Source organism: Pseudophryne corroboree, assembly GCF_028390025.1.
Source record: "Pseudophryne corroboree isolate aPseCor3 chromosome 12 unlocalized genomic scaffold, aPseCor3.hap2 SUPER_12_unloc_2, whole genome shotgun sequence".
Classification (NCBI taxonomy): Eukaryota; Metazoa; Chordata; class Amphibia; order Anura; family Myobatrachidae; genus Pseudophryne; species Pseudophryne corroboree.
This window is the reverse complement of record NW_026967486.1, coordinates 1,040,237-1,053,801: the sequence shown is the minus strand read 5'-3', so window position 1 is coordinate 1,053,801 and position 13,565 is coordinate 1,040,237. Positions and strand designations below refer to the sequence as shown.

Sequence of the window (13,565 nt, the reverse complement as noted above, 5' to 3'; positions counted from 1 at the left end):
CATGCTGCGCTCCCGCCCGCCTCTCTCTCCACTCGTTGTATTCCATGCCACACTGACGCCACAGTCCGCAGTGTTCCTCTTAGAGGAGAGGAGGAGGACTGGGGGACAAATCCAAATCAATGATGACAGTTTGAGTGATAGTAAGTTATAATAACTTTAAGTAAACTGCTGCAGCCGAGTTTGCTCATGCAGGGGAAAGAGAGGGTGGCAGCCAAGGGGATATACAGTACAGTATATTATTAATAATAACGTATTATTATTACATATATTACACAGTATATTATATTACACAGTATATTATATGACACAGTATATAATATACTCTGTAATATAAGTAATAATAATATATTATTAATAATAATAATAATAATAATAATAATAATATATATTTTGAGTGATTAGTTAATAATCCATGGTAATAAAATATACAAATTTAACATACATGAAACATGATATAGAGATATATATATAACATTTGTGACTAACCTCCGAAAACGTGTGTTTATGTGGGAAATAGCCGTAAATATTGTTTGACAAATGGGCCCCTTAGTCCCCTTTTTTCTTTATCAAGAGCCATTTATGGATGCACTATACCAGTAGTTGCAAAACTTTTTTGAATCTTGGCACCCTAGAGTATCAGAACTTTTTGCATGGCATCCCGAAAACAAAAGTTTCTTATTGAGAAGTTTTGAAAAAAAATGCAGGTTTACAGCTTTTGGGTTTAATAATTATCTAAGGAGCCAGCCCTGACTGTATACTCTATTTAATCAAATTCCCAATATTATTTAGTTTGCATTGAGTGGCAATATGTGGTGCTAGACACGCCCAATAGGTGGGGCTAGACACGCCCCTCCAATCGTGCACCCCCTAATAAAATGTGCTGCGCACGCCTATGTCTGCCTGACCCAGAGCCACAGCCACGTCTGCCTGACCCAGTGCCACAGCCACGTCTGCCTGACCCAGTGCCACAGCCAGACCCGCCTGACCCAGTGCCACACCCACGTCTGCCTGACCCAGTGCCACAGCTAGACGCACCTGACCCAGTGCCACACCCACGTCTGCCTGACCCAGTGCCACAGCCACATCTGCCTGACCCAGAGCCACAGCCAGACTCGCCTGACCCAGTGCCACAGCCACGTCTGCCTGACCCAGTGCCACACCCACGTCTGCCTGACCCAGTGCCACAGTCACATCTGCCTGACCCAGAGCCACAGCCAGAACTACCTGACCCAGTGCCACAGCCACATCTGCCTGACCCAGTGCCACAGCCACATCTGCCTGACCCAGTGCCACAGCCAGACCCGCCTGACCCAGTGCCACAGCCAGACCCGCCTGACCCAGTGCAACACCCACGTCTGCCTGACCCAGTGCCAGAGCCACGTCTGCCTGACCCAGTGCCACAGCCACATCTGCCTGACCCAGTGCCACAGCCACATCTGCCTGACCCAAAGCCACAGCCAGACTCGCCTGACCCAGTGCCACAGCCACATCTGCCTGACCCAGTGCCACAGCCAGACTCGCCTGACCAGTGCCACACCCACGTCTGCCTGACCCAGTGCCACAGCCACGTCTGCCTGACCCAGTGCCACAGCCACGTCTGCCTGACCCAGTGCCACAGCCAGACCCGCCTGACCCAGTGCAACACCCACGTCTGCCTGACCCAGTGCCAGAGCCACGTCTGCCTGACCCAGTGCCACAGCCACATCTGCCTGACCCAGTGCCACAGCCACATCTGCCTGACCCAGAGCCACAGCCAGACTCGCCTGACCCAGTGCCACAGCCACATCTGCCTGACCCAGTGCCACAGCCAGACTCGCCTGACCCAGTGCCACAGCCACATCTGCCTGACCCAGTGCCACAGCCAGACCCGCCTGACCCAGTGCAACACCCACGTCTGCCTGACCCAGTGCCAGAGCCACGTCTGCCTGACCCAGTGCCACAGCCACATCTGCCTGACCCAGTGCCACAGCCACATCTGCCTGACCCAGAGCCACAGCCAGACTCGCCTGACCCAGTGCCACAGCCACATCTGCCTGACCCAGTGCCACAGCCAGACTCGCCTGACCAGTACCACACCCACGTCTGCCTGACCCAGTGCCACAGCCACGTCTGCCTGACCCAGTGCCACAGCCATGTCTGCCTGACCCAGTGCCACAGCAACAACTGCCTGACCCAGAGCCACAGCCAGACACGCCTGACCCAGTGCCACACTCACATCTGCCTGACCCAGTGCCACAGCCAGTCCCGCCTGACCCAGTGCCACAGCCACGTCTGCCTGACCCAGTGCCAGAGCCACGTCTGCCTGACCCAGTGCCAGAGCCACGTCTGCCTGACCCAGTGCCACAGCCAGACCCGCCTGACCCAGTGCCACAGCCAGACCCGCCTGACCCAGTGCCAGAGACACGTCTGCCTGACTCAGAGCCACAGCCACGTCTGCCTGACCCAGAGCCACAGCCACGTCTGCCTGACCCAGAGCCACAGCTACGTCTGCCTGACCCAGAGCCACAGCCACATCTGCCTGACCCAGTGCCACAGCCACATCTGCCTGACCCAGTACCACTGCCACATCTGCCTGACCCAGTGCCACAGCAACATCTGCCTGACCCAGTGCCACAGCCACATCTGCCTGACCCAGTGCCACAGCCACATCTGCCTGACCAAGTACCACAGCCAGACCCGCCTGACCCAGTGCCACAGCCACGTCTGCCTGACCCAGTGCCACAGCCACATCTGCCTGACCCAGAGCCACATCTGCCTGACCCAGTGCCACAGCCAGACCCGCCTGAACCAGTGCCACACCCACGTCTGCCTGACTCAGTGCCACAGCCACGTCTGCTTGACCCAGTGCCACAGCCACGTCTGCTTGACCCAGTGCCACAGCCACATCTTCCTGACCCAGTGCCACAGCCACATCTGCCTGACCCAGTGCCACTGCCAGACCCAGTACCACAGCCACATCTGCCTGACCCAGAGCCACAGCCAGAACCGCCTGACCCAGTGCCACAGCCACATCTGCCTGACCCAGTGCCACAGTCACATCTACCTGACCAAGTGCCACTGCCAGACCTGCCTGACCCAGTGCCACAGCCACGTCTGCCTGACCCAGTGCCACAGCCACGTCCGCCTGACCCAGTGCCACAGCCACATCTGCCTGACCCAGTGCTACAGCCACATCTGCCTGACCCAGTGCCACAGCCAGACTCGCCTGACCCAGTGCCACACCCACGTCTGCCTGACCCAGTGCCACAGCCATGTCTGCCTGACCCAGTGCCACAGCCACGTCTGCCTGACCCAGTGCCACAGCCACGTTTGCCTGACCCAGTGCCACAGCCACATCTGCCTGACCCAGTGCCACAGCCAGACCCGCCTGACCCAGTACCACAGCCAGACCCGCCTGACCCAGTACCACAGCCAGACCCGCCTGACCCAGTACCACAGCAACGTCTGCCTGACCCAGTGCCACATCTGCCTGACCCAGTGCCACAGCCAGACCCGCCTGACCCAGTACCACAGCCACGTCTGCCTGACCCAGTGCCAGAGCCACGTCTGCCTAACCCAGTGCCACAGCCACGTCTGCCTGACCCAGTGCCACAGCCACATCTGCCTGACCCAGTGCCACAGCCAAATTTGCCTGACCCAGTGTCACAGTCACATCTGCCTGACCCAGTGCCACAGTCACATCTGCCTGACCCGGTGCCACAGCCACATCTGCCTGACCCAGTGCCACAGCCAAGTCTGCCTGACCCAGTGCCACAGCCACATCTGCCTGACCCAGAGCCACAGCCACATCTGCCTGGCCCAGTGCCACAGCCAGAATCGCCTGACCCAGTGCCACACCCACGTCTGCCTGACCCAGTGCCACAGCCAGACCCGCCTGACCCAGTACCACAGCCACGTCTGCCTGACCCAGTGCCAGAGCCACGTCTGCCTGACCCAGTGCCACAGCCACGTCTGCCTGACCCAGTGCCACAGCCTCATCTGCCTGACCCAGTGCCACAGCCACATCTGCCTGACCCAGAGCCACAGCCACATCTGCCTGGCCCAGTGCCACAGCCAGAATCGCCTGATCCAGTGCCACACCCACGTCTGCCTGACCCAGTGCCACAGCCACGTCTGCCTGACCCAGTGCCACAGCCACGTCTGCCTGACCCAGTGCCACAGCCAGACCCGCCTGACCCAGTGCCACACCCACGTCTGCCTGACCCAGTGCCACAGCCACGTCTGCCTGACCCAGTGCCAAAGCCAGACGCGCCTGACCCAGTGCCACAGCCACGTCTGCCTGACCCAGTGCCACAGCCACATCTGCCTGACCCAGAGCCACAGCCAGACTCGCCTGACCCAGTGCCACAGCCACGTCTGCCTGACCCAGAGCCACAGCCAGACTCGCCTGACCCAGTGCAACACCCACGTCTGCCTGACCCAGTGCCACAGCCACATCTGCCTGACCCAGTGCCACAGCCAGACCCACCTGACCCAGTGCCACAGCCACATCTGCCTGACCCAGTGCCACAGCCACATCTGCCTGACCCAGTGCCACAGCCACGTCTGCCTGACCCAGTGCCACAGCCACGTCTGCCTGACCCAGTGCCACAGCCACATCTGCCTGACCCAGTGCCACAGTCACATCTGCCTGACCCAGTGCCACAGTCACATCTGCCTGACCCAGTGCCACAGTCACGTCTGCCTTACCCAGTGCCACAGCCACGTCTGCCTGACCCAGTGCCACAGCCACGTCTGCCTGACCCAGTGCCACAGCCACGTCTGCCTGACCCAGTGCCACAGCCACATCTGCCTGACCCAGTACCACAGCCACATCTGCCTGACCCAGTATCACAGCCACGTCTGCCTGACCCAGTATCACAGCCACATCTGCCTGACCCAGTGCCACAGCCACGTCTGCCTGACCGAGCGCCACAGCCACGTCTGCCTGACCCAGTGCCACAGTCACGTCTGCCTGACCCAGTGCCACAGCCACGTCTGCCTGACCGAGGGCCACAGCCACTTCTGCCTGACCCAGGGCCACAGCCACATCTGCCTGACTCAGGGCCACAGCCACATCTGCCTGACCCAGGGCCACAGCCACGTCTGCCTGACCTAGTGCTACAGCCATGTCTGCCTGACCCAGGGCCACAGCCACGTCTGCCTGACCCAGGGCCACAGCCACGTCTGCCTGACCCAGGGCCACAGCCACGTCTGCCTGACCAAGGGCCACAGCCATGTCTGCCTGACCCAGGGCCTCAGGCTCCTCTGCCTGACCCAGGGCCACAGCCACATCTGCCTGACCCAGAGCCACAGCCACATCTGCCTGACCGAGGGCCACAGCCACATCTGCCTGACCCAGGGCCACAGCCACATCTGCCTGACTCAGGGCCACAGCCACATCTGCCTGACCCAGGGCCACAGCCATGTCTGCCTGACCTAGTGCTACAGCCACGTCTGCCTGACCCCGGGCCACAGCCACGTCTGCCTGACCCAGAGCCACAGCCACGTCTGCCTGACCAAGGGCCACAGCCATGTCTGCCTGACCCAGGGCCTCAGGCTCCTCTGCCTGACCCAGGGCCACAGCCACATCTGCCTGACCCAGGGCCACAGCCACATCTGCCTGACCCAGTGCCACAGCCACGTCTGCCTGACCCAGGGCCACAGCCACATCTGCCTGACCCAGTGCTACAGCCACGTCTGCCTGACCCAGGGCCACAGCCACATCTGCCTGACCCAGGGCCACAGCCAAATCTGCCTGACCCAGTGCTACAGCCACGTCTGCCTGACCCAGTGCCACAGCCACATCTGCCTGACCCAGTACCACAGCCACATCTGCTTGACCCAGTACCACAGCCACATCTGCCTGACCCAGTACCACAGCTACATCTGCCTGACCCAGTACCACAGCCACATCTGCCTGACCCAGTGCCACAGCCACGTCTGCCTGACCCAGTGCCACAGCCACGTCTGCCTGACCCAGTGGATTTTGGTGTAAAAGCAGTGTCACTGTAAGATGTGATGGCCAGTATACATACCACACCCAGAATCTGGAATTATGGTGAGGGACAAGACAAGGACATTTATCCCAGGACAATAACATGACAGTGCCTTAGTCACAGCGACCGCCATATAATATACAAGAATAGTGGGAGCTGACATGACGTGTTTTCCTCTCAGCGATAATAAAGACTTGCCTGGATTTCCCTCTGCAATTCATACTCTAGTATTTCCCCAGCCACAGAATACTCTGGTGTCCTGTGGACCAAGGTCTCCTCCTCCGGGTGATCAGCAGCTGCGGCCTCCGGACTCGCTTCCTGGCTGTCCAGAAAAGAAAACGTGTCTTGGACCTCACATAAGATTTGGTTATTCTCCATCGGGTCACCTTCCTCTCTCACACTGGATTCTGGGAGTAGAGACAGAAGACGCCATTACATGATACACGGATAACATAGGAACAATAGTAAGTCAGTATGTGCACGTCATTCACCTAACGGGAAGACAACATCAGTGACAGTGAGAGAAAGGGCGACGTAAGGTGACAGAGGAATTATACATATATGGGTGTTCAGTTACTCCGCCCATCCCGTATACACGTCACAACAGGCTCCACATGTGGCCACTAGAACGCATGGGATATTTATTTAAGGGCGGGTTTATAGAAGTGGCTACCAATCAAATTCTACTTATCATATATCCAGCACCTTCTAAAATTGCCACCTGAACTACGTTACCTATCCTCATCCTCACTGGCACCTACATTACGTTACCTATCCTCATCCTCACTGGCACCTACACTATGTTACCTATCCTCATCCTCACTGGCACCTACACTACGTTACCTATCCTCATCCTCACTGGCACTGCCACTACGTTACCTATCCTCATCCCCACTGGCACCTAACACTACATTACCTATCCTCATCCTCACTGGCAGCTACACTACATTATTTATCCTCATCCTCACTGGCACTGCCACTACATTACCTATCCTCATCCTCACTGGCACCTACACTACGTTACCTATCCTCATCCTCACTGGCACCTACACTACATTACCTATCCTCACTGACACCTACACTACATTACCTATCCTCATCCTCACTGGCACTGCCACTACATTACCTATCCTCATCCTCACTGGCACCTACACTACGTTACCTATCCTCATCCTCACTGGCACCTACACTACGTTACCTATCCTCATCCTCACTGGCACCTACACTACGTTACCTATCCTCATCCTCACTGGCACTGCCACTACGTTACCTATCCTCATCCCCACTGGCACCTACACTACATTACCCATCCTCATCCTCACTGGCAGCTACACTACATAACCTATCCTCATCCTCACTGGCACTGCCACTACATTACCTATCCTCATCCTCACTGGCACCTACACTACGTTACCTATCCTCATCCTCACTGGCACCTACACTACGTTACCTATCCTCATCCTCACTGGCACCTACACTACCTTACCTGTCCTCATCCTCACTGGCACTGCCACTACATTACCTATCCTCATCCTCACTGGCACCTACACTACGTTACCTATCCTCATCCTCACTGGCACTGCCACTACATTACCTATCCTCATCCTCACTGGCACCTACACTACGTTACCTATCCTCATCCTCACTGGCACCTACACTACGTTACCTATCCTCATCCTCACTGGCACCTACACTACATTACCTATCCTCATCCTCACTGGCACTGCCACTACATTACCTATCCTCATCCTCACTGGCACTGCCACTACATTACCTATCCTCACTGGCACCTACACTACGTTACCTATCCTCATCCTCACTGGCACTGCCACTACATTACCTACCTCATCCTCACTGGCACTGCCACTACATTACCTATCCTCATCCTCACTGGCACCTACACTACATTACTTATCCTCATCCTCACTGGCACCTACACTACATTACCTATCCTCATCTCACTGGCACTGCCATTACATTACCTATCCTCATCCTCACTGGCACCAGCACTACATTAAATCCTCATCCTCACTGGCAGCTACACTACATTACTTATCCTCATCCTCACTGGCACTGCCACTACATTACCTATCCTCATCCCCACTGGCACTGCCACTCCATTACCTATCCTCATCCTCACTGGCACTGCCACTACATTACCTATCCTCATCCTCACTGGCACCTACACTACATTACCTATCCTCTTCCTCACTGGCACTGCCACTACATTACCTATCATCCCACTGGCACTGCCACTACATTACCTATCCTCACCCTCACTGGCACTGCCACTACATTACCTATCCTCATCCTCACTGGCACTGCCACTACATTACCTATTCTCATCCTCACTGGCACCTAACACTACATTACCTATCCTCATCCTCACTGGCACCTACACTATATTACCTATCCTCATCCTCACTGGCACCTACACTACGTTACCTATCCTCATCCTCACTGGCACCTACACTACCTTACCTGTCCTCATCCTCACTGGCACTGCCACTACATTACCTATCCTCATCCTCACTGGCACCTACACTACATTACCTATCCTCATCCTCACTGGCACTGCCACTACATTACCTATCCTCATCCTCACTGGCACCTACACTACGTTACCTATCCTCATCCTCACTGGCACCTACACTACATTACCTATCCTCACTGGCACTGCCACTACATTACCTATCCTCATCCTCACTGGCACTGCCACTACATTACCTATCCTCACTGGCACCTACACTACGTTACCTATCCTCATCCTCACTGGCACTGCCACTACATTACCTACCTCATCCTCACTGGCACTGCCACTACATTACCTATCCCCACCCTCACTGGCACCTACACTACATTACCTATCCTCATCCTCACTGGCACCTACACTACATTACCTATCCTCATCCTCACTGGCACTGCCACTACATTACCTATCCTCATCCTCACTGGCACTGCCACTACATTACCTATCCTCATCCTCACTGGCAGCTACACTACATTACTTATCCTCATCCTCACTGGCAGCTACACTACATTACTTATCCTCATCCTCACTGGCACTGCCACTACATTACCTATCCTCATCCCCACTGGCGCTGCCACTACATTACCTATCCTCATCCTCACTGGCACTGCCACTACATTACCTATCCTCATCCTCACTGGCACCAGCACTACATTACCTATCCTCATCCCCACTGGCGCTGCCACTACATTACCTATCCTCATCCTCTCTGGCAGCTACACTACATTACCTATCCTCATCCTCACTGGCACCTACACTACGTTACCTATCCTCACTGGCACTGCCACTATGTTACCTATCCTCATCCTCACTGGCACTGCCACTACATTACCTATCCTCATCCCCACTGGCACTGCCACTACATTACCTATCCTCATCCCCACTGGCGCTGCCACATTACCTATCCTCATCCTCACTGGCACTGCCACTACATTACCTATCCTCATCCTCACTGGCACCAGCACTACATTACCTATCCTCATCCCCACTGGCGCTGCCACTACATTACCTATCCTCATCCTCTCTGGCAGCTACACTACATTACCTATCCTCATCCTCACTGGCACCTACACTACGTTACCTATCCTCACCCTCACTGGCACTGCCACTATATTACCTATCCTCATCCTCACTGACACTGCCACTACATTACCTATCCTCATCCTCACTGGCACCTACACTACATTACCTATCCTCATCCTCACTGGCACCTACACTACGTTACCTATCCTCACCCTCACTGGCACTGCCACTATATTACCTATCCTCACTGGCACTGCCACTACATTACCTATTCTCATCCTCACTGGCACCTACACTACATTACCTATCCTCATCCTCACTGGCACTGCCACTATATTACCTATCCTCATCCTTACTGGCACTGCCACTACATTACCTATCCTTATCCTCACTGGCACTGACACTACATTACCTATCCTCATCCTCACTGGCACCTACACTACATTACCTATCCTCATCCTCACTGGCACTGCTACTACATTACCTATCCTCATCCTCACTGGCACCAGCACTATATTACCTATCCTCATCCTCACTGGCAGCTGCACTACATTACCTATCCTCATCCTCACTGGCACCAGCACTACGTTACCTATCCTCATCCCCACTGGCACTGCCACTACATTACCTATCCTCATCCTCACTGGCACTGCCACTACATTACCTATCCTCATCCTCACTGGCAGCTACACTACATTACCTATCCTCATCCCCACTGGCGCTGCCACTACATTACCTATCCTCATCCTCTCTGGCAGCTACACTACATTGCCTATCCTCATCCTCACTGGCACCTACACTACGTTACCTATCCTCACCCTCACTGGCACTGCCACTATGTTACCTATCCTCATCCTCACTGGCACTGCCACTACATTACCTATCCTCATCCCCACTGGCACTGCCACTATATTACCTATCCTCATCCTCACTGCCACTGCCACTACATTACCTATCCTCATCCTCACTGGCACCTACACTACATTACCTATCCTTATCCTCACTGGCACCTACACTACGTTACCTATCCTCACCCTCACTGGCACTGCCACTACATTACCTGTCCTCACTGGCACTGCCACTACATTACCTATTCTCATCCTCACTGGCACCTACACTACATTACCTATCCTCATCCTCACTGGCACCTACACTACATTACCTATCCTCATCCTCACTGGCACTGCCACTATATTACCTATCCTCATCCCCACTGGCACTGCCACTACATTACCTATCCTCATCCTCACTGGCACTGCCACTACATTACCTATCCTCATCCTCACTGGCACCTACACTACATTACCTATCCTCATCCTCACTGGCACCTACACTACATTACCTATCCTCATCCTCACTGGCACCTACACTACATTACCTATCCTCATCCTCACTGGCACTGCCACTACATTACCTATCCTCACTGGCACTGCCACTACATTACCTATCCTCATCCTCACTGGCACCTACACTACGTTACCTATCCTCACCCTCACTGGCACTGCCACTACATTACCTGTCCTCACTGGCACTGCCACTACATTACCTATTCTCATCCTCACTGGCACCTACACTACATTACCTATCCTCATCCTCACTGGCACCTACACTACATTACCTATCCTCATCCTCACTGGCACTGCCACTATATTACCTATCCTCATCCCCACTGGCACTGCCACTACATTACCTATCCTCATCCTCACTGGCACCAGCACTACATTACCTATCCTCATCCTCACTGGCAGCTGCACTACATTACCTATCCTCATCCTCACTGGCACCAGCACTACGTTACCTATCCTCATCCCCACTGGCACTGCCACTACATTACCTATCCTCATCCTCACTGGCACTGCCACTACATTACCTATCCTCGTCCTCACTGGCACCAGCACTACATTAGTTATCCTCATCCTCACTGACAGCTACACTACATTACCTATCATCCCACTGGCACTGCCACTACATTACCTATCCTCATCCTCACTGGCACCTACACTACATTACCTATCCTCATCCTCACTGGCACTGCCACTATATTACCTATCCTCATCCCCACTGGCACTGCCACTACATTACCTATCCTCATCCTCACTGGCACTGCCACTATATTACCTATCCTCATCCCCACTGGCACTGCCACTACATTACCTATCCTCATCCTCACTGGCACCTACACTACATTACCTATCCTCATCCCCACTGGCACTGCCACTACATTACCTATCCTCATCCTCACTGGCACCTACACTACATTACCTATCCTCATCCTTACTGGCACTGCCACTACATTACCTATCCTCACTGGCACTGCCACTACATTACCTATCCTCATCCTCACTGGCACCTACACTACATTACCTATCCTCATCCTCACTGGCACTGCCACTATATTACCTATCCTCATCCCCACTGGCACTGCCACTATATTACCTATCCTCATCCCCATTGGCACTGCCACTACATTACCTATCCTCATCCTCACTGGCACTGCCACTATATTACCTATCCTCATCCCCACTGGCACTGCCACTACATTACCTATCCTCATCCTCACTGGCACATACACTACATTACCTATCCTCATCCTCACTGGCACCTACACTACATTACCTATCCTCATCCTCACTGGCACCTACACTACGTTACCTATCCTCACCCTCACTGGCACTGCCACTACATTACCTATCCTCACTGGCACTGCCACTACATTACCTATCCTCATTCTCACTGGCACTGCCACTATGTTACCTATCATCCCCACTGACCCTGCACTACATTACCTATCCTCATTCTCACTGGCAGTGCCACTATGTTACCTATCATCCCCACTGGCACTGCCACCAGCACTACTTAACCTATCCTCATCCTCACTGGCACTGCCACTACTTTACCTATCCTTATCCCCACTGGCACTGCCACTACATTACCTATCCTCATTCTCACTGGCACTGCCACTACATTACCTATCCTCATCCCCACTGGCACTGCCACTACATTACCTATCCTCATCGGCACTGCCACTACATTACCTATCCTCATCCTCACTGGCACTGCCACTACATTACCTATCCTTATCCCCACTGGCACTGCCACTACATTACCTATCCTCATCCTCACTGGCACTGCCACTACATTACCTATCCTTATCCCCACTGGCACTGCCACTACATTACCTATCCTCATCCTCACTGGCACTGCCACTACATTACCTATCCTCATTCTCACTGGCACCAGCACTACGTTACCTATCCTCATCCTCACTGGCACTGCCACTACATTACCTATCCTCATCCTTACTGGCACTGCCACTACATTACCTATCCTCATCCCCACTGGCACTGCCACTACATTACCTATCCTCATCCTCACTGGCACTGCCACTACATTACCTATCCTCATCCTCACTGGCACCTACACTACATTACCTATCCTCATCCTCACTGGCACCTACACTACGTTACCTATCCTCACCCTCACTGGCACTGCCACTACATTACCTATCCTCACTGGCACTGCCACTACATTACCTATCCTCATCCCCACTGGCACTGCCACTACATTAACTATCCTCATCCTCACTGGCACTGCCACTACATTACCTATCCTCATCCCCACTGGCACTGCCACTACATTACCTATCCTTATCCCCACTGGCACTGCCACTACATTACCTATCCTCATTCTCACTAGCACTGCCACTATGTTACCTATCATCCCCACTGACCCTGCACTACATTACCTATCCTCATTCTCACTGGCAGTGCCACTATGTTACCTATCATCCCCACTGGCACTGCCACCAGCACTACTTAACCTATCCTCATCCTCACTGGCACTGACACTACATTACCTATCCTTATCCCCACTGGCACCTACACTACATTACCTATCCTCATTCTCACTGGCACCAGCACTACTTTACCTATCCTCATCCTCACTGGCACCTACACTACATTACCTATCCTCATCCTCACTGGCACTGACACTACATTACCTATCCTTATCCTCACTGGCACTGCTACTATATT

The 13,565-nt window shown here is 54.0% G+C and overlaps 1 protein-coding gene across 2 annotated transcripts in view; it reads right to left on the bottom strand.

Moving 5' to 3' along the window:
• Positions 1-13,565, bottom strand: part of ARHGAP30 (Rho GTPase activating protein 30) — a 94,788-nt gene that overhangs the window by 14,625 nt on the left and 66,598 nt on the right. For both annotated transcript variants that reach the window (XM_063948718.1, XM_063948719.1), the window contains exon 11: positions 6,177-6,385. In XM_063948718.1, coding sequence (XP_063804788.1) covers positions 6,177-6,385 — 209 coding nt within the window. The remainder of the gene's footprint in view (positions 1-6,176; positions 6,386-13,565) is intronic.